This window comes from Trachemys scripta, chromosome 2 (genome assembly GCF_013100865.1).
Source record: "Trachemys scripta elegans isolate TJP31775 chromosome 2, CAS_Tse_1.0, whole genome shotgun sequence".
NCBI classification, from domain to species: Eukaryota; Metazoa; Chordata; order Testudines; family Emydidae; genus Trachemys; species Trachemys scripta.
The window spans coordinates 241239449-241265851 of record NC_048299.1 but is presented as its reverse complement, the minus strand read 5'-3'; the positions used below and the strand labels follow the sequence as shown (position 1 = coordinate 241265851).

Sequence of the window (26403 nt, the reverse complement as noted above, 5' to 3'; positions counted from 1 at the left end):
GCACTTTAATTGAGGCGGGGGCAAGCCCTTGACGTTTGAGGTCCAGCAAGTAGTCCAGAATTGATGGGACTGAGGCCCGCAGAGGCTGTATGTGATGAGGCTCACACCAGTGGGAGAACCTCCTCCATTTGGCAACATAGGTCGCTCTTGTGGAGGGCTTCCTACTACCAAGGAGAATTCGCTGGACCTGGTGAGAGCACCTGTGCTCCGTATCGTTTAGCCAGAGAGATACCACACCGTGAGATGTAGCAACAGTAGGTTTGGGTGGAGTAGGCGACCCCGGTCCTGTGTGATGAGGTTGCAATGGAGGGGGAGGGCAATCGGGACAGTTATGGACAGTTCCAGCAGGGTCGTGAACCAATGCTGGCGTGGCCATGCCGGGGCGATGAGGATGACTCCGCCTTGTCCCTGCGGGTCTTGAGGAGGACCTTGTGGATGAGCGGGAATGGAGGGAAGGCATACCTCAGGCTCCCGCCCCATGGAATCGTGAAGGCATTTGCCAACGAGCCCGGGCTGAGGTTCTGGTAAGAACAAAACTGAGGGCATTGGCTGTTGTCCTTGGTGGCAAAGAGATCCACCAGGGGAAACCCCCACCTCTGGAAGATTGAATACAGGACGTCCCATCTCAATGTCCATTCGTGCATGTGGTAGGACCGGCTGAGGCGGTCTGCTAACCCGTTTTGGACCCCTGGGAGATATGTTGCGATTAGGTGGACTGAATGGGCTATACAGAAGTCCCATATGCGGAGCGCCTCGTGACAGAGGGGAGACGATCGGGACCTGCCCTGTTTGTTTATGTAGAACATGGCGGTAGTGTTGTCCGTCAGAACTGACACGCTGTGGCCTTCTATGGTGGTGTGAAAGGTCTGACAGGCAAGGCGAACCGCCCTTAGCTCCTTCAGATTGATGTGAAGCAACTTTCCTTCCCTGGACCATAAGTCCTGGGTCCGCAGGTCCCCCAAGTGTGCCCCCCAACCCAGGTCCGACGCATCTGTTACTAACATCAGAGTGGGTTGCGGGGCAGCGAAGGGGACCCCCTCGCAAACCTGCTGCTGATCGAACCACCAGCGGAGGTAGTTCAACACCCGAGCCGGGATTGTCACCACCAGGTCTAAAGGGTCTCTGTTGGGGCGATACGTTTGGGCCAGCCACAACTGTAATGGCCTGAGTCTTAGGCGGGCATGTCTGACTACATGTGTGCAGGCCACCATGTGCCCCAAGAGTTGCATGCAGCACCTGGCCGTAGTTGTGGGAAATTGTTGGAAGGAGCCTACGACCCTTTGAATGGCCAAGAACCGTGACACTGGAAGACTTGCCCACGCCGCCACCGAGTCCAGGACTGCTCCTATGAAGTCCAGTCTCTGCGTGGGGATCAGTGAGGACTTGGGCACATTGACCAGTAGGCCGAGCTTGCAGAACACCTGTAGAGCCAGCGTCATGTGGGAGTGGACCTCGGCCTCCGACCTGCCCGTGAGGAGCCAGTCGTCCAAGTACGGGTACACGCGCATCCTTCTCTTCCGAAGAAAAGCTGCCACCACGGACATGCATTTTGTGAACACTCGTGGGGCCGTTGCCAGGCCGAAGGGCAGGACCGTAAATTGAAAATGGCGCTGGTTGATGGTGAAGCGCAGGAACCGCCGGTGGGCCGGGCGGATGGCGATGTGAAAATATGCATCTTTCATATCGAGGGCAGCGTACCAATCCCTCGGATCCAGGGATGGGATAATAGTTCCAAGGGAGACCATAGGGAAACGTGTTTTGATCAGAAATTTGTTTAGTCCACGTAGGTCCAAAATGGGACGGAGGCCCCCTTTTGCTTCGGGAATCAGGAAATACCTGGAGTAGAATCCTTTCCCCCTTAGGTCCGGGGGTACCTCTTCCACTGCTCCTACTGTGAGGAGGGTCCGCACCTCCTGCATGAGGAGTTGCTCGTGAGAGGGGTCCCTGACGAGGGACGGGGAAGGGGGATGGGAGGGAGGGGGCGAGGAGAACTGAAGGGTATAGCCAGCCTCCACCGTGCGCAGGACCCAGCGGTCCGTTGTTATATGTGACCAAGCATGGTAAAAATGGGACAGGCGGTCCCTGAAACATAGAGGTGGATCCAGAATAGAGTGTGGTTCGCTGTCCTCGATCGCAGCTTCAAAACCCTGGTTTATTTCCTGGCTGCGGCTTGCCTTGGCCATGATTTTGGCCCTGGTTAGGCATATTGTTACGTCTCTGCCTGTTATCCCTACCACGTCTGCGGTACGGTTCCTGTCAAGGACGAGGGTGGTACTGCCTCTGTGGTGGTTGGGGCTTGAAGGGTTTCCTCTGTGTCATTGGGGTATGCATTCCCAACAACTTGAGGTCGCTCGAGAGTCTTTGAGGCTATGTACTCTGGCATCCGTCTGGTCCGAAAACAAGCCTGACCCCTCAAACGGAAGGTCTTGGAGGGTGTTTTGCACCTCTGGTGGAAGGCCGGAAGCCTGTAACCATGCCGAGCATCTCATTACTACCCCTGACGCGATTGTCCTAGCAGCTGCGTCCGCGGAGTCAAGGGAGGCCTGTAGGGAGGTTTTGGCTACCGCCTTCCCTTCGTCCACTAGAGCCGTAAACTCGGGTTGTGAGTCCTGAGGCAGGGATTCCTTAAACTTGGAGACTGATGCCCAAGAATTAAAGTTGTGTCTGTTCAGAATCGCTTGCTGATTAGCGATCCTCAACTGGAGGCCCCCGGACGAGTAGACCTTTCTCCCAAATAAGTCCAAGCATTTCGCCTCCTTGGCCTTGGGGGCCGGGGCTTGCTGGCCATGACACTCTCGTTCGCTGACCACAGAGATGACCAGCGAACAGGGAGTTGGGTGAGAGAAGAGGAAGTCAAACCCTTTAGATGGGGCGAAGTATTTCCTCTCCACGCCTTTCACACTTGGTGCACTGGAGGCCGGTGTTTGCCATATTGTTTTGTAGTTGGACTGGACCGTTTTTATGATCGGGAGCGCGATCCTGGAGGGGCCCTCCGGGCTTAAGATGTCGACCATGGGGTCCTCCTGCTCTACCGTCTCCTCCGCCTACAAGCCCAGATTGAGGGCTACACGGCGGAGCAGTTCCTGGTGCACCCGATGATCAATCGGGGGAGGGCCAGACACTGTTGTGCCGGCCACGGCTTTGTCTGGTGAGGAGGAAGAGGTCAGGGCCTTTTGCGCATCTTTGTCTTCCTGCAACTCCTCACCGACTGAGCGCTCCTCTGGGGCCCGTCCCATGACATGGGTCTGAGACGGTACTGGGCTTGGTGCCGAGTCTGCCCCTTCTCGCTCCGGTGGTCTGGAGACCGTGGCCTCCTTGCGAGAGGGCGGGCGCCACTGCGGAGAGCGGAACCGGTGTCCCGAGGGCCCAGATCTCGAGGTCCTGGACGGGGGGCCTTGCTGGTGGTAGGCCCAAGGGGTCCAGAATGGCCATTGTCCTGGCTGGCCCCATTGAGGATGCCAAGCGGCTTTGTGGTCCCTACTGGCCTGTGCCCTGTGGGCATATCCGCCGTACCGGCCCGAGTCTGCCTCCGAAACCATGGATGGTGATCTGGAAGGCCACGGCGGTGCTGTGGGACGGTGACGGTCCGGGGTCGGTCCGGGGTCGGAGAGTAGTGCCTCCGTGACTGGGACCTGGAGTAGCGTCTTGCCGATCTGGACCTGGATCGGTACCGGTGACCACGGGATTGGGAACGACAACGGGTGGTCGGTCTCGGGGATCGTGTAACTGACACATCCCGGTGCCTACTCGAGTAGGGCTGCTGGGTCAGTGCCGGCCGCTTATTGAGGCCCGACGACTGTGGAGCTCTCTGTGCAGAGGGAAGCTGGGAGTCCACCGAGGCGGAGCTCGACCGGGACCGGCGCCGTGAACAGTGCCGAGATGGCGACTGTGATGGGCGCACCATTGCCGGCTTGCTTCTGGATGGCAGTCTCGGCGGAACGTCTTTAGTTTGGATGGGGCCCTCAGCGGACAATTCAATGAAGTCCTTTGCTGCCTCAAATGTGTCCGAGGTGGAGGGCTGTTCCAAAAGCTCCTCCAGCCCTTCCTCCTCACTCGATGCGCCTATCCCGGGGCTCGACGGGCCTTTCGGTGCTGGAGTCACTGACACCGGGACCTGTGCCGGGGCCGCAACGGCCTTAGGCACACTCGAGGTCTTGGTGGGCGCTGCCCTCTTATGCGTGGAGCATCCCCGGGCCTTGGGTTGGCCCTTCGATTTTGTTGGCAAAGACGACCGATGCTGGAGGTGTTCTCACTGATTCGGTGCCGTGGGCTTAGGGTGCCCTGCCGGCGCCGGATCACGGACCGATGCCGGGGCACTCCGCACCGAGGCTGACGCTGCCGTCGAAGTGGAGGGCTGTAACGCCGTCTCCATGAGCAGCTGCTTAAGGCGAAAGTCTCTCTCTTTCTTAGTCCTGGGCTTGAAAGCCTTACAGATCTTGCAGCGCTTCTTTTTGGTGTGCTTCCCCCAGGCAACGGAGACACGAGTCGTGTGGATCGCTTAATGGCATAGGCTTACGGCACGTGTCACAAGCCTTGAAGCCTTGGGCGTGCGGCATGCTCCGCCGCCCCGGGCTGGTGCCGGGGTTGACCAAACACCTAATACGAGAAGTTTGAGTATTTCTAAAGAACTGTTAACTGCTAAGCTTAACATTAGCTACTAAAGAACTGATAACTGTAAAGATAACACTAATGACTATGCTAAGGGACACTCTCAGACGAGAGACAGAGTTGTTCCAACGCCGTCAGGGACGGTAAGAAGGAACTGAGGGAGGGTCGGGCCTGCAGGGATATATATACCCTAGAGCGGGGCGCCGCTCTGGCAGGAGGGGGGACCCTGCCGGCCCGACGGGAGCCGCTGAGGGAAAAAGTTTCTGACGTCCATGCATGCGGCGCGCGCACACCTAATGTGTAATGGACGTGAACAATCACTCGAAGAAGAACAGCTGTTTCGCGGGGCAGGGAGGGAGGGAGGAGGAGGGGGAACGCCACACGCTAGGGGAAGAGGCGGGGGCGGGGATTTGGGGGAAGGGATCCAATAGGGGAAGAAAGGGTGCAGAGCTGGGGCGGGGACTTTGGGGAGGGGGTTGGAATGGGGGCAGGAAAAGGGCGGAGTTGGGGCGGGGCCAGGGCAGCAATTATTTCCCAGCCTAGGGCTGGCAAAATTATTAATCCGCCACTGTTTAGACCCCAAAGTCAATGAGAGTTTTGCCATCAACTTCAGTGATAGGTAAAGCATAAAGCCTTTATGTTCTAAACTGTACATGTATCTGGAGTTCTACACCACTATGCTGTCCTCAGATTTTACATGACAGGCTTGTATTATCTAAGCACCTGTCTGTATAAGCATTAGCTTTTTTTAAAGCAAGGTCTGCTTAAGTAATCCAGTACTATAATGCTACCATAAGGAATGCAAGGCTGCATTCTCTCCCTTCACAAAAAAAAGTTAATTTAATGCATATATCATGGTTGTAGCTAAAAATATTTGTGGAGCATTTGTATACTTCATTTTTTTCCAAAATGAATTTTAACTACTCAGGCTGTCTTCACTGCAGAGTTACCTTAGGCTCTTCACGTGTTGCTCCTAATCCCCGCCCCTCTCCTGTTCACACATGCAAACCCTCTCACCCAAATTAAGTGGTGCTTTACACACAGGCTAGCTGGTAATCTACCCACACTGCAACGAGGACAAACTAAATCACTCACATGTTGATAATCCTTCAATACCTTCTTGTAATTTCCCCTGTAGCTAAGTTCTCCCATCACTCACTGCAAAAGAATCAGAGCCTCTTAGCTTACTGCATCACAAAAACTTCTAGTGTGGCCACACAAGTTCTAAGGACACACACAGCTGCATGTAGCACCAATGAGGACATAACATGGCCATGGCTTTGCAGTTTGGCTAAGGTTCAGGCAAGGCTAACAGTAGGACAGTCACCCAAGTTAACTCTGCAGTCAAGACCCACACTGAGACAACTTGATATTAAATACTTTCCTGGGTAGCATGTATGATATAGGTCATTCTAGGAGCAACTGGGTGCTAGAAACTCTAGCATTTCAATCCTGGAACTGCCAGACTCTTTGATTAGACGTGGTGCTCAGCTCAAGACCCTGAAAGGTCACTCCGCTCTTGTGAGTGATGCAGCTGCTGCTTACTTTAGTCACAGGCCCAGGCTGCCACTGCACCAATTCTACTCTCTTGACTCCCTCTTTCTAGAGAGTACAGAACGTGTGGTGAAGATTGTAGTCTCTCAGAGATGAGGACAGTCCCATCTCTCGAGTGATGCTACTCACTCATTGTCTCAATGCTCCCCTGCCCATGCAGGCAAGTTGAAGTCCTAGAAGAGAGTCATCAGCATTTCTCTTCCTACCTGAAGAAAGTAGGGAGAAGACAATTATGCCCACCTGAGTGAGGCATAGCACAGAACACATGTACATCCCTAGCCCATAGGCAGGAGGTAGGGATGTACACCTCTACCATTTGCCTGCAGCTGGTACTGAGCTTCCCCCCAAGCTGGAAAAAGTGAGTGTAAAGATTAAGAAAATAAAGACTTGTGGTGATTGGTAGTGAGGAAATGATCAGTTCCTGGCTTTGCCACCAATTTCCTTTTGAGTTTTTACTGCCTTAGTTCCCATTTGTCAAATTGGAAGAGTTTGTTTCTCCCATATTGGCCTGCATAGAGATTGTGAACTCCTCAGCATTGTCTTCACATTGGAAAAAAGGCATATTTGAACCTGTGCTAAAATAACCCCTATTAAAATCTTAGTTCTAGGGTAAGTCTTCACTGCAACGGTGTGTTCTTAACTTCGGTTAGCGAAACCATATTAGAACATCAGTGAAGACACAGCAACTCAACTTTTAACTTAGGGTAGCAGCGTGAGTTCAAAGACAGACTCCCTTATAGGCTTTAACCCAAACTGATAAACAAGGCACATTACCGTGTCTTTGCTACTATTTTAACTTGAGTTATCTTATTACCACATGTGTATGCAGTGGTGTTGTAGCTGTGTTGGTTCCAGGATATTAAAGAGACAAGGTGGGGGAGGTAATATCTTTTATTGGACCAAACTTCTGTAGGTGAGAGAGAGAAGCTTTCAAGCTTACAGAGAGCTCTTCAGGCTTGCTGACAGGGGGCAAAGTGGGCAATTGTCCAGGGATCCAGGCGATTTAAAAGGGTCCAGGGGGCCGCGGTCGCCACCACAGCAACAGTGTCCAGAAGCCCTAGGCCCTTTTAAATCACCTGGGCAGGCCACAGGGTGCCTAGGCACGTGAGACCGCTCTGGGCCCCACGGGCCAGCATGGGCAGTCCCAGAAGGGATGGATTTGTCACTTCTGCCCCAGGTCCTGTTCCCCCCTTGGGACTCCCTGGCCCAGGCACCCGGAATTTCTGTCGACGGGCCTGGAGCTCTTCTTCAGGTCTGCATAAGCTCTGTGTAAGCTCGAAAGCGTCTCTCTCATGAACAGAAATTGATCCAATAAAAGATATCACCTCCCCCACCTTATCCCTACCACATACGTAGCAATACTTCAATTCTGGTGTAAAAGATGATTAAAAAATGTTTGACTGCAGGTCTGCATTACTGAAAAAATCTCCTCGTAATGGAATCCTATACACCACAACATAGAATCATAGAACAGGAAAGGAGCTTGAGAGGTTATCTAGTCCAGTCCCCTGCAATCAAGGCAGGACTAAGTATTATCTAGACCATCCCTGACAGATGTTTGTCTAACCTGCTCTTAAAAATCCCCAATGATGGAGATTCCATAACCTCCCTAGGCAATTTATTCCAGTGCTTAACCACTCTGACAGGAAGTTTTTCCTAATGTCCAACCTAAACCACCATTGCTGCAATTTAAGTCCATTGCTTCCTGTCCTATCCTCAGAGATTAAGAACAATTTTTCTCCCTCCTCCTTGTAATAACCTTTTATGTACTTGAAAACTGTTATGTCCCCTCTCAGTCTTCTCTTCTCCAGACTAAACAAACCCATGTTTTCAATCTTCCCTCATAGATCATGTTTTCTAGACCTTTAATAATTTGTGTTGCTCTTCTCTGGACTTTCTCCAATTTGTTCACATCTTTCCTGAAATGTGGCGCCCAGAACTGGACACAATACTCCAGTTGAGGCCTAATCAGCATGGAGTAGAGTGGAAGAATTACTTCTCATGTCTTGCTTACAATACTCCTGCTAATACATCCCAGAATGATGCTTGCTTTTTTTGCAACAGCATTACACAGTTGACTCATTTAGCTTGTGATCCACTATGACCCCCAGATCCCTTTCCGCAGTACTCCTTTCTAGGCAGACATTTCCCATTTTGTATGTGTGCAACTGATTGTTCCTTCCTAAATTGAGTACTTTGCATTTGTCCTTATTGAATTTCATCCTATTTACTTCAGACCATTTCTCCAGTTTGTCCAGATCATTTTGAATTTTAATCCTATCCTCCAAAGCACTTGCAACCCCTCCCAGCTTGGTATCATCCGCAAACTTTATAAGTGTCCTCTCTATGCCATTATCTAACCCATTGATGAAGATATTGAACTGAACCAGACCCAGAACCGATCTCTGCAGGACCTCACTCATTATGACCTTCATTATGACTGTGAACCACTGATAACTACACTTTGGGAACGATTTTCCAACCAGTTATGCACCCACCTTACAGTAGATCCATCTAGGTTGTATTTCCCTAGTTTATGACATGGCATGTATTAAACCAGAAAACTGTCAGCTATTTAAATGAAGACATTCAAGAGTTAGGAAAGAACATTTTTATTACCAAATATGTTCGTTCTACACAATAAAACATACATTGCTTCATTCTTTCCTTATTAGTACCATGCTGCCTTTCCCATAAGCTTTCAAGCCATGTTAAGACAGTTATTTAAAAGTGAACTCTTAATTATTTATTCTGACCTATTCTCCAGAATACATTTGTATTTCAAGTAGTCAGTCTAGCCTCCTGTATTTAAAAGGATCATTTTGGGCAAGCTGTAAGGGAGGGTGCAGGGACGAGAAATTGTTTGGCTCTCCATTCAAGTTGTTAATGATTAAACAAAAAATAGCATCTACTAGAAATCTGCATAACTCCACATGCCAAATGCTCACTTTCAAGCAAATAGTGAAGTAACTCAGTTATTTTAAGACCTGTTTTCCCCCTCCTCCTCCTTTTGAATTTGGACACAAGCTATATTCTATAAACTGTCACATATGCACTTATGATATTCACACATTGTCCAATAAATCAGATCTCAGTAACAAAATTAATTTAGTGTGCTAGTGTTTCCTCCCTCTGTATCTACCACAACGGCTCTACATTTTAACAAGTTACCTTTGAGAAAATGTAAGCCAGTGACAATATGGTTAACACACACAAGCATTACATTTTTTTTTGTTACAAATTATTGCTTTCTAGAGCATGATGATTTTAAGATAATACCACTAACATTCAGAAAATGGAATGGAAAATGAAGTCTCGTTAGACAACTACAATACTTTGCTGCAATTCAAACTCTCACATTAGGAGCAGATGCATTTTTGATCTCGAAGGTGTTGGAGTATTAATATGGGCCTTCATCTTGCATACATATACACAGCTGTTTAACTTTAAACAGGTGAACAGTCCCATTACTTTCAATGGGAGTATTCACCTACTTAAAATTAAGCCTGTAAGTGTTCACAGCATCAGGCCCTTAGTATTGATGTTATTTTTGTACATGTACAAGGCAATGACATTTTGTGCGTGCAAACTGCAAAAATCCCAACGTATTTGATAGTGAAAAAATAAGCAGGCAATGATGAATGTAACCTTGTGCGGGAAGCCATGTTCACATTAAAATATTAATTCAAGATCCACAAAGAGAGGCTTGCCTGCTGAATGCAGATAGCCTGCGGGGGGAAAAAATGTACATTTGGTTACAACAGTTTAATGGCTTTACTGCAGCAAGATGTGGTCTGGCTGCTCCTTGCCAAGCCACTTTTTACAATACTGTGACAGAAGACTGTATTGCAAGCCAGAGACAACAAAATTAAGATTTAAGGCAGAATTGTCAAAAACTCCCTTAAGTACTTTTGAAAATCCAACCCTAAGTCTTAAGTTCACAAAGAACTTTTTAAAAAATGATAAACTGTGAAATTGTTAACAAATTGCCTCAAAACGAGACAGTGCTGCTTATGAGATTGTAAACATTCATAGCAAAGCAATACAACTTTGCACCACGCAGTTTATGACATTAAACAAGAGTGAGCACAGGCAATGTTTTTTTTCCAAAAAAATCTAGATCAAGACCTTAAAATTCAGATCTTGCAAAGACAGTGTATATGAAGTACAAAATACAACAAAGATTAGCTTGAGGTACAAGTCAACCACACACTTGGCAAATTAAAAAGTTAAAGTGAAACACCCGAGGTCCTAAGCTCATGTTCGTCTGTCTCCCCCTCCTCAGAAAACAAGTGTGAAATGAAGTGTCAACCTGAATTCTAAATATTCTTTTATCACCACCCATAAAGTGTTTATCAAACATGTTTAAAAACTGTGTTTCAGCTAGTGTAGGGCATATTTAGGCTCCACATGAATTTAGATTTTAAATCTAAATCATTTGCCAGATTAAATGCAGATATGCTAGGAGTGTAGTTTTGAAAAAAAGTGAATGGCAAGAAATTGTTAGCACTTAACAGAGCTCCTTCCACAGTTCCTGTCCAGATGATCAATTTCAAATATTTCCTTCAGAGCAGTTACATGTCTGTCTACAAGTCACAGAGTCACATTTTCAAACTCCATCCACAATCTTAACATTACAAAGAGTTGGTTCTTCAGTGGTACTTCCACCTGTATCATGACTGAGTATCAAGATTGCCTGATAATATGAATGATTAGGACCAGATCCTGCTCCCACAGAGTTCATTGAGTTTTGACCTTGATATCCAGGGGAACAAGACTAGGCCTCCAATTTGCCTTAGAAAAAGTGAGCAGAGCATAACGCAAATGTGTCTAGTTATAGCAACAGCCGGCCATTGTTAGTATGTTTGGTTTCTAAAACGCACAACCTTTTGACAGCAACATAGTATTGGTTCACTCAGGCAGACCTAGATCAAACTAGAACTAAACCTTGGTTGTAATAGCTTGAACTGAAATTTTAGTTCAAGACTGGTTTCTTGGAAAGGAAAATATGGAGCTCACTTCTGAACTCTTGGAATTTCCAGAAGGTGAATAATTCTCCCCCTTTTCCTGCACAGTATGATATTTGTTTAAAAAACAGAAGCAAACACTTACAGGTCACTTAAACCAAGATTCAGGTTATCTTATTTATAAATCCTTGAAAACAAGGATCAAGGAAGAAAGTGGTGTAACATTTAACTATAGCAGTACAGTAACGCCTCACTTAAAAGTCGTCCCGCTTAATGTTGTTTCGTTGTTACGTTGCTGATCAATTAGGGAACATACTCATTTAAAGTTGTGCAACGCTCCACTCTTACGTTGTTTGGCTACCTGCTTTCTCCACAGCTGGCAGCCTCCCTACGCACCCCCCCCATGGCACCTTCTGCCCGCCGGCAGACCCTGCGCCTTCCCCCTCCTCCCCCCCGCCTCCTGCCCACAGCAATCAGCTGGCTTGTGGCATTTTGGAGGCAAGGTGGAAGGAGCGAGGACTTGGTGCGCAGGCTCCCTCCTCCCTCCCGAATGCCGCAAGCCAGCTGATTACCCCGGCAGGAGGGAGGGGGAGCGAGGACTCTGCTTGCCTCCCCTGCCTCCAGAACCTGGCAATCAGCTGGCTTGCGGCATTTAGAAGGGAGGGGAGAGGATGCAGCATTCAAAGTAAAGGGGGAGGAGGTGGGGAGGGAGAAAAGGCAGGTCAAGGGTGGGGGCTTGGAGGAAGGAGTGGAGTGGGCGGGCTGAGGGTTGAGTCCCCTGCTCCTGGTGCTTGCAGAGTAGGGGAAGCTGACCTGGAACCTAACCCCTCCCCATTTGCATTAATTCTTATGGGAAATTGGATTCATTTAACATCGTTTCACTTAAAGTCGCATTTTTCAGGAACATAACTACAACGTTAAGTGAGGAGTTAGTATACTAAGTGTTGCTTTAATAAGTGAACAAATTAGTTTTAACTGCAAAATATTAGTAACATTTTTCATTGTTTTTATGACTGAAGGCAGAGCCACCTTCATTGATCTAGAACAAATTGTATTTTAAATTTCTACTTTGCATTAAGTAATTTGACCAGCTACAGTGAAAAATCCTGCCTACTTTACTCACACTATATTTGAGGTCTTAAAAGAAGTTAAAAATAAAATCAAATTAACATTTAAAAACAACAACACTGACTCCATTAGTGTAAATAATGCTGGGGGAAATACGACATTGTAGCTTTTGATTCTTAGGTCTTGAATTGACTCTTCCTTACCAAATATTCCCTTTGCTCAAAACAAGTTGTCTCAGTCAGATAAGAGTATTTTTAGCTTCCCATTTCCCCCACTCCCCTCAAACTTTTACATTTTGTACACATCTATTTTCTAACATAAGTTGAGTAAACAAGATTCCAGGAGGATAAATGTGTTTCAACATCAATCTCTACTATTATAGCCAAACAGATTTTTCCAATGGGACAGATCAATTTATCGGTCTTATCTTGTCTGGCAGTAATTTTGTAAGCTAGAAACAATTCTATGTTGTTAATTTTCACAAGGGTCACTTAAGATTTGAGATGGTTACTGCTGTACAGGTCAGTTTGAAAACCAGGGCTTTGATCATATTTTGAACAGGGTGTAAGAGATGTCCCATCTATGCCTTCTAACAACACACCTTTCTATTGCACCAAAAACCTCATTATCCAAAATATTTTTCATTTTTAGTCACATTCAAAATTGGATTTTTTTTTCTCCTTGCTTTGAAAAAAAATAGTTTAAAGTTCATGGAACAAGTTAGTCTGACAGAACTAGAAGCTGAAGTAGCAGCACACAGACAGAGAGAGAGAGAGAGAGAGAGAGAGAGCGCGCGCGCGCAGGCTTGCTATACAGTCTTGCTAATAGATCACAAGTCTGTTCCAGAAGGACATCAACCATTTAAGTGAGATTAAGAATAGATCAGTTTATGTATTCAAACCCTGACCTCTGCAAGGACTGCCAGTTGTGTTGGTGATTTTTGGCCAATGGACACTTGTTCAGAGAGCATGAACATATTAACCTGTCAGTTATCGGATCATAACACCTTTCAGTTTTGTGGAAGCAGAGAAAAGAACTGACAGAAGGGAACTGCAATGCATGATGGTTGTTAGCAAGAGTCAGGCTTCGTTAGCAAGAGACAGTCTTTGTTAGCAAGAGTCAAGCTAGCTGTGACCCTGATAACCCTGATAACGCGAGATTTGTAGAAGCGAGGATTGTGTGAGGATTGTGTGAGACGGGTGAGAAAGAGTTGTGTAAGAAGTCATTGTGACCTCAGTATAGATAAGGTGTAGAAGACCTTGTGTAGATAAGGTATAGAAACTAATTGTATGTAGGCAAGAGTCAAAACAAGTAAGGAAATGAGATATCAAGATGGCCTATGTATAAACAAAATGCAGCTGTCCCTCATTATTTCTGTAATGAAAGGTATAAATGCTTGCTGTAATTAGTTACCAGAGAGAGACCTGCTTGCTCTCTCCTCTGCACATGTGAGAGTTAATAAAGCCTCTGACTTGCTGTACCTAACAAAATAGTGAGAACTCAGTTTTTCTCCGACAGTTTCTACCTGTGAGAGCCAGATAAGAACAGGTAACTTAGAGGAAAGAATTTCCATCTTCCATTGTCAGTTTAAGCCAGCCAGGCCTCTCAAAATTGATTTTAGTACTCCTCTGAAGTTGAGTCTTGCAATGAATCATGATCATGAGAACTTCTCTTGGACAGAAAGCCATTTAAAACTCGCCATGCAAAGAATCTGGTAGGTGGTAGGATGGGGACATCAGAAATGGGATTGATGCAGTTACCTTCTGTCAGTTGAGGCTAACTGCATCCATCTTTTAATTCCTGTTGCAGACTGATTTGAGAATATTTCCCATTATACTCTATGTAAAATTCACTTAAATACACATTATACATATAATCAATGTACAAGATGAAAGAAGAGTTGGAGAGAAAACATTTAACGTTTCACACTTCATGTATTTTACAAAGTTACAGTAATTTTCAGGTAATCATTTTACATTTATAACCATTTCTGCACTGTGTAAAGTAATCCTGGCTAGAATCTGTCAAAGTATACAGCGGGTTTTTTGCACAGAACAATCAGATATGTACAAGACAAGAAAACAATGTTTTATAAAAATGTTGAATGCATAATTAAAGGTCCTAATATATATAAAAACATTATACTGTGTGCAAATTAGATAAAAAACTTGGGCTTATTGGATGTTTCAAACATACCTTTGTATATTAAGATAATGTCCTGAATCTAGAAAGTTTAATCTAAACTATAATTCTATTCATGTGAAAAGCATTTTAATACTTTCTGTATAGACAAAAAAAAAAAAAAAAAATCAGGACTCGTGATCTCTGAACTTGTGCTCTCAGTGAAGGGCTCAGTGGTTCCAGTGACAATGTGTGTATGTGAGTCTCTGGGACATTGTGTATTTCATATTTTAAAAATTAGATACAGGTCAATATGATGATTTCCAAGGTTCTGGTGATTTTTCTTGTGAACAGCTGGCTTGACCGAAAGAAGAACTAGGAATGTAATCAAACAATCTCCAATTGTCTGGCTGTAATTGTTCACAAACATCAGAAAGCTAGGAGGAATCTGCATGAAATACACAATGAATTTGAATGTTATTTATGTACATAGGTTTTGTTCTGCTCTTATTAATTGTTTCCTTAACATGAAGTCTATCATTTCTTACAATAAAGTGAATAATTATAGTAACGAACAGTGAAAACTGAATTTTTGGAAGCCTCCAGATCATGCAAAACTTACTACTTTACATACAAACACTATAGCTTTTTTACTAGAAAAGGCGGGACACATTTCACTAACACACAAATCCTAGTTTATTCAACAAAGTACACTCCTTAGGTTATCAGACCATGATATTGGGCTTCAGCAACCCAGCTAATGAATCTGTATGGGTAACCCTTAACTAGCTGAAATGTTTCATCTTGTTTAAAATGGCTATGGTGGATTCTGCGCTAGATTCAAGGAGAAAAGTTACGCAGATGCTGTAGCAGCAAAGTTACAGTAAGTGAAGATTTACATGTAGAAGTTAATTATGCCCATGGGATAGCCCGCCTTTCTGCAAATGGAAAGGGCCAATCAAAAACTGCATTTGTTGGGAATGGAACATGATCACTTTTCCCCTGACATATCTAGTTTTAAAAACCAAACCCCATATGGCATCTGAGACCAGCGTTGCCAAATTAATGTTTTATGCCAAGATGCAACTTTGGGAATAAGATTCTTTACTCTAAAGAGGTTCTTTTCCTTAAGTCTTCACCCCTCACTTTCTTTTGAAGACTACCTACTCCAACACCACTGGCAATGCACCGTGGTTTTAGAAGAACTGGGATGTACAGTGCCTACACAGCAAGTGCCAGTTGTGGGTAAAAGTGTCTTAGATAGGCAAGTGTCAGGGAACCAAGAGACCATTTTAAATCAGTAAGTGACATTATGTGTTCTGTGAAGATTACAGAAACAGAGTGCAATTTTCCAAGGAGGAGAATGTATTGACAGCTGGCAAGGTGCCTATACAAATGAGGATTTAAAGGCAGTTAACTGTAATAGTAATCAGACATCCAAGTAATATGCTAGTGTTCTTTAGCCTTACCGTCTCTTCTAAGAAAGTCTAACTGCTGGGACCTTTAAATGCAAATCCATTCTTTGGGCATTGTCCTTGCCGTGCCATTTGTGTGTACAAGTCCATCCTCTGCTGCATGCTAGAATGCAAGTTAAGATGTACATGATCAGAAGCAGGGCGAACATTTTCAACAGAAACAGGAAAAGGCAGCCATAATTTTTGTTAAAGCTCAGGGCATGCTTCAGACTACAGATTTACAAATCTAAGTATTTGTAATGCTCCCTGTCACCATGGTATCAGTGCAAAAAACAACTCAGCAACAGCAGTGATGCTGCAGAATCAGCCTCATCTAATAACTTAAAGGACTAGTAAACAGAACGTTGTCAAACAAGGTTGGTCAGTTGGGACCTGTCTCAAATAAAAGGCTTGGACAATCTCAAGAGAACATCTTCAGAAAATAAAGACATACTGTCTAAGAAAGCCATTTACCTATAAAAAAACCACAATACAAATGTAACAAGGTGATAGTCACTAGCAAGTTAGCAGATGTGTGATTCAGCAAGGTATACATGTTTGCAACAGTCTCTGAAAGGAAAAGTTGAGAACTTGGCCGCTAGGTGGAGCCTTACAGACTGTTCACCACCATAATTTATCGTAGTATGCATTAACAAATATTTATATTGAGTGAAACTAAAGCTAGCACCTCCCTCCTGCAGTGAAAACTATATTTAAATTCAAAGACAAAAAACCTACAATAATGTCTTCCCTATATATCTACTTGTGTCTCATCAAATCAACCCCACTCATTTGCTCCGCCAGTAACACTTAACATCAGTTTGTCCACTTTGCCAGGTTCACAAGTACCTTCACACTTTCTTCCACTACTTCTATTGCAAAGATGTCCTCCTCAAACTAATTAATAAAACTACTAGCACTGCCATCAAAAATCTCTCCTCAAGATTCACTTTTACCAAGATGCCTACAGTGAAGCTGCTGGCAGGGATTATCAATCATTTGTTTATATACTTAAAAAAAAAAATCATGACTCAAAACCTATGACTTTTGCACACAAGCTCGTCTATGGAGCCATGTACTTCCCTCATTGTTACCCTTCTTACCCCATTCCTTCAGAGTGTTTTACCTGCTTGAATCTTTTCTCACTTTAGGGCACCTGATCATCTCTTGTCTATGTAGCACTAAAAGTGAATTATTCAGCAGGGATGGCACTTAACCATTATTAAAACAGCAGATAAGTGATATGGAATGTATGTACAGGGTCACACTATTGGAGAGGAAGTTTCAGAGGTTTCACCACGCAATCCACCACTAGATTAGAAATTAAACTCAGAGTATCAAACAGATATGGGGACTGGAAGATGAATAGTAATAAGAAGTAGGTTGGGGTAGGCAACCGGTGGCACATGTGAAGAAGGTGGCACGTGAGTGGATTTTCAGTGACACTCACATTGCCCGGGTCCTGGCCACCAGTCCGGGGGGCTCTGCATTTTAATTTAATTTTAAATGAAGCTTCTTAAACCTTTTAAAAGCCTAATTTACTTTACATACAACAATAGTTTAGTTCTATATTATAGACTTATAGAAAGAGACCTTCTAAAAACGTTAAAATGTATGACTGGCACGCAAAACCTTAAATTAGAGTAAATAAATGAAGACTCGGCACACCACTTCTGAAAGGTTGCCGACCCCTGAAGTAGGTTAATCTCATGACCAAGGGATAAATGTGCTTTTTGCAAAAACTATTTATATCACAGCTTCATGTCTGGAAAGCTGGTAGCTCTTTAGCACCGCATTTGTGTGTCTTCTACCTTCAGATGTAGCCCGTTTTTGATGTCCAGTGAGAGTTATTGACTGAACAGTTCAGCTGAGAAGGTATCTGAATGATTTTGTTCTAGTAATCCAGTACAAGAACTATATAAAGAGGGTCAATATTTCAGTTTAAGATCACATACTACATAAGTAGTAGTAGTATTACTACTATTATCAGATCTACCAATAAATGGGTGTTACTTTCAAGGAGTATTATATACCTTGGGTGGAATAATGTTATTTAAAAAGAAGTTTAAAACCATGACTCCTAGTTAAGCTATTATCTGGAAGTAAAGAGGAAATCCTGCCTTCCCTCCACCAAAACATTTCAGAATCATGTGGATTTATGCTTTCCTCTGCAGCATTTAGCATAAATCATTAATGACACAGGATATTTCATTAGACAGATTCTGATTTGGCAAGTCCTACAGTATTCTTTATGCACTAAAGTAGCAGAGAATACGTATGAAATTCCAGGGCACATATATGTTCACACCATTGTAACCTGATCAGTATAAATCATCCATTGTCTCATGGAGTGAAGGGGTTTCTCCAATAAACTATTAACAACTGAATAGCTTTCTGGCACTACCTTAATTAACATTATCCCTTTAGCCAGAATGGTCAAGAGCTACAAGAATGTGTGAAATCTTTTGCTATTCTGACCTGTAAAACTATCTTAAATGCACAGAAAGGGAGTAATGTAAGATTATTTATGCTATAGGATTCCGTTCACCCTTGTAGAATCTGCATACAAATAGAACACTGTCATCTCCTCCTGTCCCCTTTAAAGTTTGACAGAAAATAGCATATAGCAAGATAGATTTTCTAGTTCAGTTCAGGGAGGAACCAAAACAACTAATTTTTATTTATTTATTTTTTAAACAAAAAAGGTGTGCATTTTTACATTAAGAGCTCTATTCCTAATCCTATTGGGGACAAAGTACAGATAGTTTTTACGTTGCCATAGCTAGTCAAGGTAAAACTACCTATACGTTTGTGTCCACTAGGATTTTAAAATGAGATAGCTATCTCACTTTTTTGCAGTGAAGACACAGCCCAGGTCTTAACTAGGAAAAGTAGTAGAGAGTTTAGGTTGACCTTAGCTAACTAAGCCAGCTCTTTCTCAGGCTGTATCTATACTACAGGCATTACAGTGGCACTACTACCATGCCGTAGGTCTGCCACTGTAGCGCCAGTAGCGTAGATACTTCTTACAGCAAGAGAGGGGTTTTTAGCATTGCTGTTGAACACGACCTACCCAAGCGGCAGTAGCTACTTCAATGGAAGCATTCTTCTGTCAACCTAGCTACATCTATACCAGGGGTTAGGTTGACAGCTACAGCCTTACTGTGGATGAAAGGTAAGACCTTAGCTCAGGTTTAGGTCTCATCTACATGGGAAAGTTTTACCAGTTAAAACAGTTTTATACCAGTACAACTCCCTGTGTGCACACCTCAATAAAAAAAAAGTATAATTTTCCTATCCAGACATGTCCTTAGCCACCACCTAAACATAATAGTTTTAAATGCACACCACCAGTTCAGCTGTACCTAAAGTTGACCATTTCCTAGGCAAAACAACTTCACCTTAAAGAATCTCAGCACTCTCATGCTGAAGACAAATCAGGATGGATTCTCCCCTCTGATGTAACAGTACCAGCATCCAGTAGGAACAAGCACTTGCATGTTTTATGTGGTGGCAGGAAGGTTATGTAGCAACCCTGCCACTCATGACATAAAATCTTCTTGCATAATATAATTTTAAGACTAGCTTTTTGCCATAAGAGAGGAGGCACCTTATGAAACTAAGCTGCAGTACAGAGAGCTTCCTAAAGGCTTGCACAAAAATCTGATTTATGGAAAGCTCTGAGTTTAACAGAAAGATGCTTTTCAGGTGAGTAATATCAGAATTGAAGAGTAGAGGATACCATCTTCACTGCAGACCCTTCCTTGTGAGAGTAGGTCTTTAGCCTTGGCTCTAATCAATAGCGTCTAAACTAGCCTTTTCCAGCAGTGTTTTGGAAACTGCAGTAGTCTACAATGATTCCCAAAACAAAATGGGATTCCTTTTTAAAGAGGTAATTTCTGAAGTGTTAACATCCGAGTTTTCATATGCCCCCAAACTGGATTTTGCTATGCAGACAGCATTTACATGCCCAAATCAGGTAGATAATACCTGAAGGGTTTCCCAGCTTTCATCATGTGGACTTCCCAATAAAATATTTCTGTATAAGGAACTACCTCCCTCTCCCATTGGCAACTACAGCAATTGCTTACATGGAAAGATGATTGGGAAAGTATTTATTATAATTGCAGCTGTCTTTGAATGTAGTTTAACAGGGAGCAGTCAACATCATTTGATCAACCAGCTCTCTGCAGACCTCCAGGTAATGCTCTGTGGACAATGAAGGAAATTGCTGGTCTACCCAATTTGGACACATCAAGTGCCATTTGCATGCACAAATCTGAATTTGGGGGAGGCATACATTTAGCTGCACAAGTTGAAGCCAGACCGATATCACTTAGGCCTGGTCTACACTAGAAGGTTATGTCAAATTTAGCAGCGTTAACTCAAATTAACCCTGCACCCGTCCACACAACGAAGCTATTTATTTTGACGTAGAAGTCTCTTTAAATCGATTTCTGTACTCCTCCCTCACGAGGGGAGTAGCGCTAAATTCGACATGGCCATGTAGAATTAGGGTAGGTGTGGATGGTATTCGATGCTAATAGCTCCAGGAGCTATCCCACAGTGCCCCACTCTGTTGACGCTCTGGACAGCAGTCTGAGCTCGGATGCTCTGACCAGCCACCCGCCACACAGGAAAAGCCCCAGGAAAATTTGAATTCCTTTTCCTGTCTGCCAGTTTGATACTCATTTCCTGTTTGGACATCGTGGCGAGCTCAGCAGCACTAGCAACGATGCAGAGCTCCCCAGCAAAGGTGACCATGCAATCGCAGAATACAAAGAGGGCCCCAGCATGGACTGATCGGGAAGTCTTGGATCTGATCACTGTGTGGGGCGATGAGTCCGTGCTTTCGGAGCTGCGATCGAAAAAACGGAATGCAAAGATCTACGAGAAGATCTCAAAGCCATGATGGAGAGAGGATACAGCCGGGATGCAACGCAGTGCCGCGTGAAAATCAAGGAGCTGAGACAAGGGTACCAGAAGACCAAAGAGTCAAATGGATGCTCCGGATCCCAGCCCCAGACATGTCGTTTCTATGAGGCACTGCATTCCATTCTAGGTGCTGCCGCCACCACTACCCCACCACTGTCCGTGGACTCTGACGATGGGGTATTGTCGACGGCCGCTTCCTTGGAGCTGTTTGCAGATGGGGAAGGAGATGAGGAGGATGAGGCAGTCGACAGCGCTTTCAACGCTGATTTCCCCGACAGCCAGGATCTCTTCATCACCCTCATGGAGATACCCTACCAACCCTCCCAAGGCGGTAACCTGGACCGTGAATCAGGGGAAGGATCAGTAGGTAAGTGTTTTAAACATTTATTTTGAACAGAATAGGAATGCTATCTTAACAATGGGTTTTTCATGATTAGTTTGCCCTAGGCGCTTTAGTTTTAAGTCCTTGCCAGTGCAGCTACTGGAAAATTCTGTCAATATGTCCGGGGATAGAGCAGACATCCTCCCGGGACATCTCCACGAAGCTCTCCTGGAGGTATTGTGAAAGCCTTTGCATCAGGTTCCTGGGGAGAGCGGCCTTATTGCGTCCTCCATGGTAGGAAACTTTTCCGTGCCAGGCTAGCAGCAAGTACTCAGGGATCATTGCCTCGCAAAGCATGGCAGCATACGGCCCTGGTGTTTGCTGGCATTCACGCAGCATGTGCTCTTTCTCGGTCTCCAAAATCCTCATCAGAGTGATATCACTCATGGTGACCTGCTTTGAATTAGGGGAATGTTAGTATTGGGACCGATTGCCTGTTCCTTTACATAACTGTAACCAGCGGTTTACAGCCACGTGGTGGAGGCGGGACAGGGGCAGCATGCAGGGATCTTTCCTGGGGACAGCCGCGAGGTGGGTGGGACAGGGGCAGAATTCATGCTGGCTGGATTGCCGGCAGCAGGAACTGGCCAACGCTAGGATCATTGCTTGGAACGTGAAAGGAGGGCACTGCGTCCTTTCCATCACTACACCCGCTCCCCACCACAGTCTGCGTCCCAGTTTCAACACTTTACCACGAAATCCTTAATAAAGAAAACTGTGTTAATGAACAAAGTTTCATTTATTTTATTTTTAAAGGTGTGTTGGAAGGGGGGGAAGGGGGTTGGTAACTGGAGAGGATAGTCAACATTAACTGGGTAAAGAAACGGGGGCAGGTTCAGCTTCTGTTTAAACAAACTTAATAGTCACAGGTTACCCTGCTCACTCTGAAACCTAGCTTTCAAAGCTTCCCGGATGCACAGTGCGTCTCTCTGGGCTCCTCTAATTGCCCAGCTGGACATAATCAGCAGCCAGGCGATTTGCCTCAATCTCCCACCCTGCCATAAACGTCTCCCCCTTGCTCTTACAGAGATTGTGGAGCACACAACAAGCTGCAATAACAATGGGGATATTGGTTTCGCTGAGATCAGAGCGAGTCAGTAAGCTTCTCCATCTCCCCTTCAGACGTCCAAAAGCACACTCCACCACCATTCTGCACTTGCTCAGCCGGTAGTTGAAGAGTTCTTTTTCACTGTCCAGGGTGCCTGTATAGGGCTTCATGAGCCAGGGCATTAGCAGGTAGGCTGGGTCCCCGAGGATCACTATAGGCATCTCCACATCCCCAACAGTTATTTTGTGATCCGGGAAGTAAATATCTTCCTGCAGCCGTCTAAACAGACCAGAGTTCCTGAAAACGCGAGCATCATGAACCTTGCCCGGCCATCCGACGTTGATGTTGGTAAAACGTCCCCTATGGTCCACCAGTGCTTGCAGCACTATTGAAAAGTAGCCCTTTCGGTTAATGTACCGGCTGGCCTAGTGGTCCGGTCTCAGGATAGGGATGTGAGTTCCATCTATAGCCCCACCGCAGTTTGGGAATCCCATTGCAGCGAAGCCATCTATGATCATCTGCACGTTTCTCAGTGTCACTACCTTTGAGAGCAGTAGCTCAATGATTGCGTTGGCTACTTGCATCACAGCAACCCCCACGGTAGATTTGCCCACTCCAAATTGGTTCACGACTGACCGGTAGCTGTCTGGCGTTGCAAGCTTCCAGAGGGCTATGGCCACTCGCTTCTGCACCATCAGGGCTGCTCGCATCCGGGTGTTCTTGCGCTTCAGGGCAGGGGACAGCAACTCACAAAGTTCCAGGAAAGTTCCCTTATGCATGCGAAAGTTTCGCAGCCACTGTGATTCATCCCAGACCTGCAGCACTATGCGGTCCCACCAGTCCATGCTTGTTTTCCGGGCCCAGAATCGCTGTTCCACAGCATCAACATGACCCATTGCCACCATGATGTTCACGGCGCGGGGTCCCATGCTTTGTGAGAGGTCTGTGCCCCTCTCAGACTTAATGTCCTCACCGCGCTGCCGTAGCCTCCTCGCCCGATTTCTCAGCATCTGCCTCTGAAAAAAGGTGGATAAGGTGCGAGGTGTTGACAATGGCCATAACTGCAGCGATGATCGCAGCGGGATCCAGGCTCACAGTGCTGTGGTGTCCGCGCTGTCAATCACCAGAAAAGTGCGTAAACTGATTGCCCGCTGGCGCTTTCACGGAGGGAGGGCGGGAGTGAGGGTTGAATGATGACAGTTACCCAAAACCACCCTCGACACATTTTTTGCCCCAGCTGGCATTGGGGGCTCGACCCAGAATTCCAGTGGGCAGCGGGGACTGCAGGATAGCTGTCCACAGTGCACCGCTTCCAATGTCGACGCTTGCCCCGTTAGTGTGGACTCACAAAGTCGAATTACTGTCCTTAGTGCGGATACACACGTTCGACTTTGTAATATCGGTTCCACAAATTCGTTTTAAGTAAAATCGAACTACTCTCGTAGTGTAGACATACCCTTAGACACTTTCTAGATTTTCAGTTCTCCAACTGTATAGGCCAAACTTCCAAACTCTTTCCTACAACTCTTTCTATGGCTTGAGTTTCTCTTCCCTTAAACAAGCAACTGGTCTCAAATTGCAATCTTAAAGATTTATCTTAGATAATTAATTTAAAGATAGTTAACAGGAGCACTGAAGATTTTCTGCCTTCAAGCTACTGATCTAGTAACCTTGGAACAAGTTAAGAATTTCCTTAAACCCAGAACTGTAAGCCAGGCCCTGCATTTTGACCATCATGCCATGCTGAGGAGGGACATTAGTGTTAGCTGCTGAAAGGGAGTAGCCAAGGGTACGAGGTGAACCTGGGGGACTAAAGGGAAAACACAACTATGTCACTGACTGGTTTTTGTTTATTTTGTTTTTCTAATTGATTAATCTTCTTTTCTATGGCTGGGGTTCCTCTGAATCCTTAACAGAATTACTGGGATCCTCTCTACTCTGCCAATTTGGAACTTCAGCTTTGAGACTCCATGAGCTCACAATCCTTCTTGCTAAGGAGGGCTGGACACATCTCCCTGATAAGCCCCATCAGCCTAGGCAGTGGGAAGAGTCACAGATGAGCAAGGTTTCAGATTTCTCCATGAGCAGCACTCCGATGACCTCACAGCACTCCCAGGCCCTTGTTGGCTCAGGACAGTGGTTTTCAACCTTTTTTCATTTGCGGATCCCTAAAAAATTTTGAATGGAGATGCAAACCCCATTGGAAATCTTAGATAGTCTGCAGACTGCCAAGGGTCTGTGGACCACAGGTTGAAAACCACTGGCCTAGGAAGTAAGACTTGGAGCAGGAGCTGGATACAGATTTCCAGTACCACTACTTGTATTATGGTAGCACTTAAAGGCTTTAACTAAGATAAGGGCCCCATTGTGCTAGGCGCTAATAAAGGCATATACTAAGAAAGATTATAAATCCTTCAGAGTAGGGGCTAACTCAACAAGACAGAACTATCATCCAGCTCAGCTCAATTATTAACAAACATATAATATAAAACATTCCATCTTCAACAATCCCCAAAGCTCAAACTACGTACACCATTTAGGGTTACCAAGCTTCCTTGAATTTTGAACAGTCACCTCCTTGAGAGGGTTCCAAGACCTACAAGTCTAGCTTTCAGAGGACTAAAGGGTTTTGAACTATCCTTTGGGCTGACACAAGGACAGACTGTTTTGTCATATCACAGCACCAATGGCAACGTGCGCACATTTGGCTTGCCGTGTCAACTTAAAGTGCAGTGTCTGTAAGCCCTCACTACTGAAATGCAGTTCAATGGTAGGAAAACACATTGCAACAGTTTTAAGCATACAAAAACTATATCAGTTTGTGGTGCACGGTAGTACACCACTTCCAGCTTAGAACACAAAGTGAATTTCATATAGGCATAATGAAATTGCTGAAGTTAGCATTCGGCTGGAACACTTGTGGTAACACCCTACACTCTTACAAAACTTGCCCTAAGATCTTTAAATTACCAGAAGGGAAGAGAACTATATATTTTTCCATTCAAACAGGAACATTTATATCAATATTTCAGAAGGACGGTTGACTTGATAAATAGGAAACTGTACAGACTACTTTGAACAGTGATTAAGATGGCCCTGTGAAGCCTTTTACAATTACTCCAGCTTTGCAAGCAGGCTATTTAAACACTTTCAGAATTGGGCCCTACATTAATCTCTATATTAGTTGACCATCTAGTTTAGTGTTTTACCTGCAACACAAGATGAAAAGCCATACTAGGCCACCATTTCTTAGTGATTTGCCCTCAATATAGGCAAGAAATAATATAGCAAATGGATTTTGAAAGCTATTTAGTTGTAGAGCAAGAACTAGTGATGCTTTTGGAATCAAGCTCTTTCCAATAAATTGTACAACCATCTACTTGGACTTCCATATCTGCCATTTAATCATTGATATCTAAACACAATTATTCTCCACAACAACTGCCCCTCTTTCTATATTTTTTTGACTCTAGCTTACCAACCCATATTTTGAGATAAGACCAACTGCCCTTCTGAAACACTAAGAAGTCATTAGGAACTGATGCACCATCCAAATTTGTTACAAACATTTTCTAGTTAATGAAATGTCATGGCATAACTAACAGACACTGCATCTCCCATTATTGCTCAGTGCATAACTACTATCCCTCTGTATAAGATAACAGAATTGGAAAACAAAAAGCGACAGGAATGGACCCAGTAGTACTTCTCTGTGGGAATGCTCTGATTTGAATAATTTTTGGAAGTCCAGCAGCCTGCCATTGGGGAATGTTTAGGGAAGAGTGAGTATTGCTGGGTGCCTCTCGAAAGGTACATCCAACTGTGATTGGAAAAAGTCTCATTCTCTAGAGACTAAAATATGTCAATAAGCATGTAACCTGCAAGAGGGGTTTCTAGTCCCCAGTTACAGCACTCTCCCCTGCCCCTTCCAGCTATAGGAGTTTTCTATTAATATAGATCAGAAAAACAAAAACAACTGGAGATCTCATATTGGAACATGGAATCTTCACTTAACTCCTCTTCACTAACAATACCTGAACCGTATTTCTATAGAAGAGCAGAAGGAAGAGCCATCTTGAAACTGAACCTTGCAAAAACCCAATGAGTACAAAATTGTAGAAACTTCTAATAAGTCTAACTTCATGAACACCATGACCAATATCAGTCATAAGTAATTGTATGCTGCCATCACTGCTACGTAACATTTAGTGTTATGGTGCAAGATGTTGTGGAAGTTTTAGACTGTTACGGAACCACAGCACACAA

General features: G+C 44.8%; 1 protein-coding gene across 1 annotated transcript in view; it reads right to left on the bottom strand.

Annotated features, from left to right (window-relative positions):
* Positions 1-13739: 13739 nt before the first annotated feature.
* Positions 13740-26403, bottom strand: part of ESRP1 (epithelial splicing regulatory protein 1) — a 70403-nt gene continuing 57739 nt past the window's right edge. Inside the window, exons 14-15 of the mRNA XM_034763301.1 lie at positions 15788-15896; positions 13740-14766 (exon numbers count right to left, since the gene is read on the bottom strand). Coding sequence (XP_034619192.1) covers positions 15806-15896 — 91 coding nt within the window. The 3' untranslated portion in view covers positions 13740-14766; positions 15788-15805. The remainder of the gene's footprint in view (positions 14767-15787; positions 15897-26403) is intronic.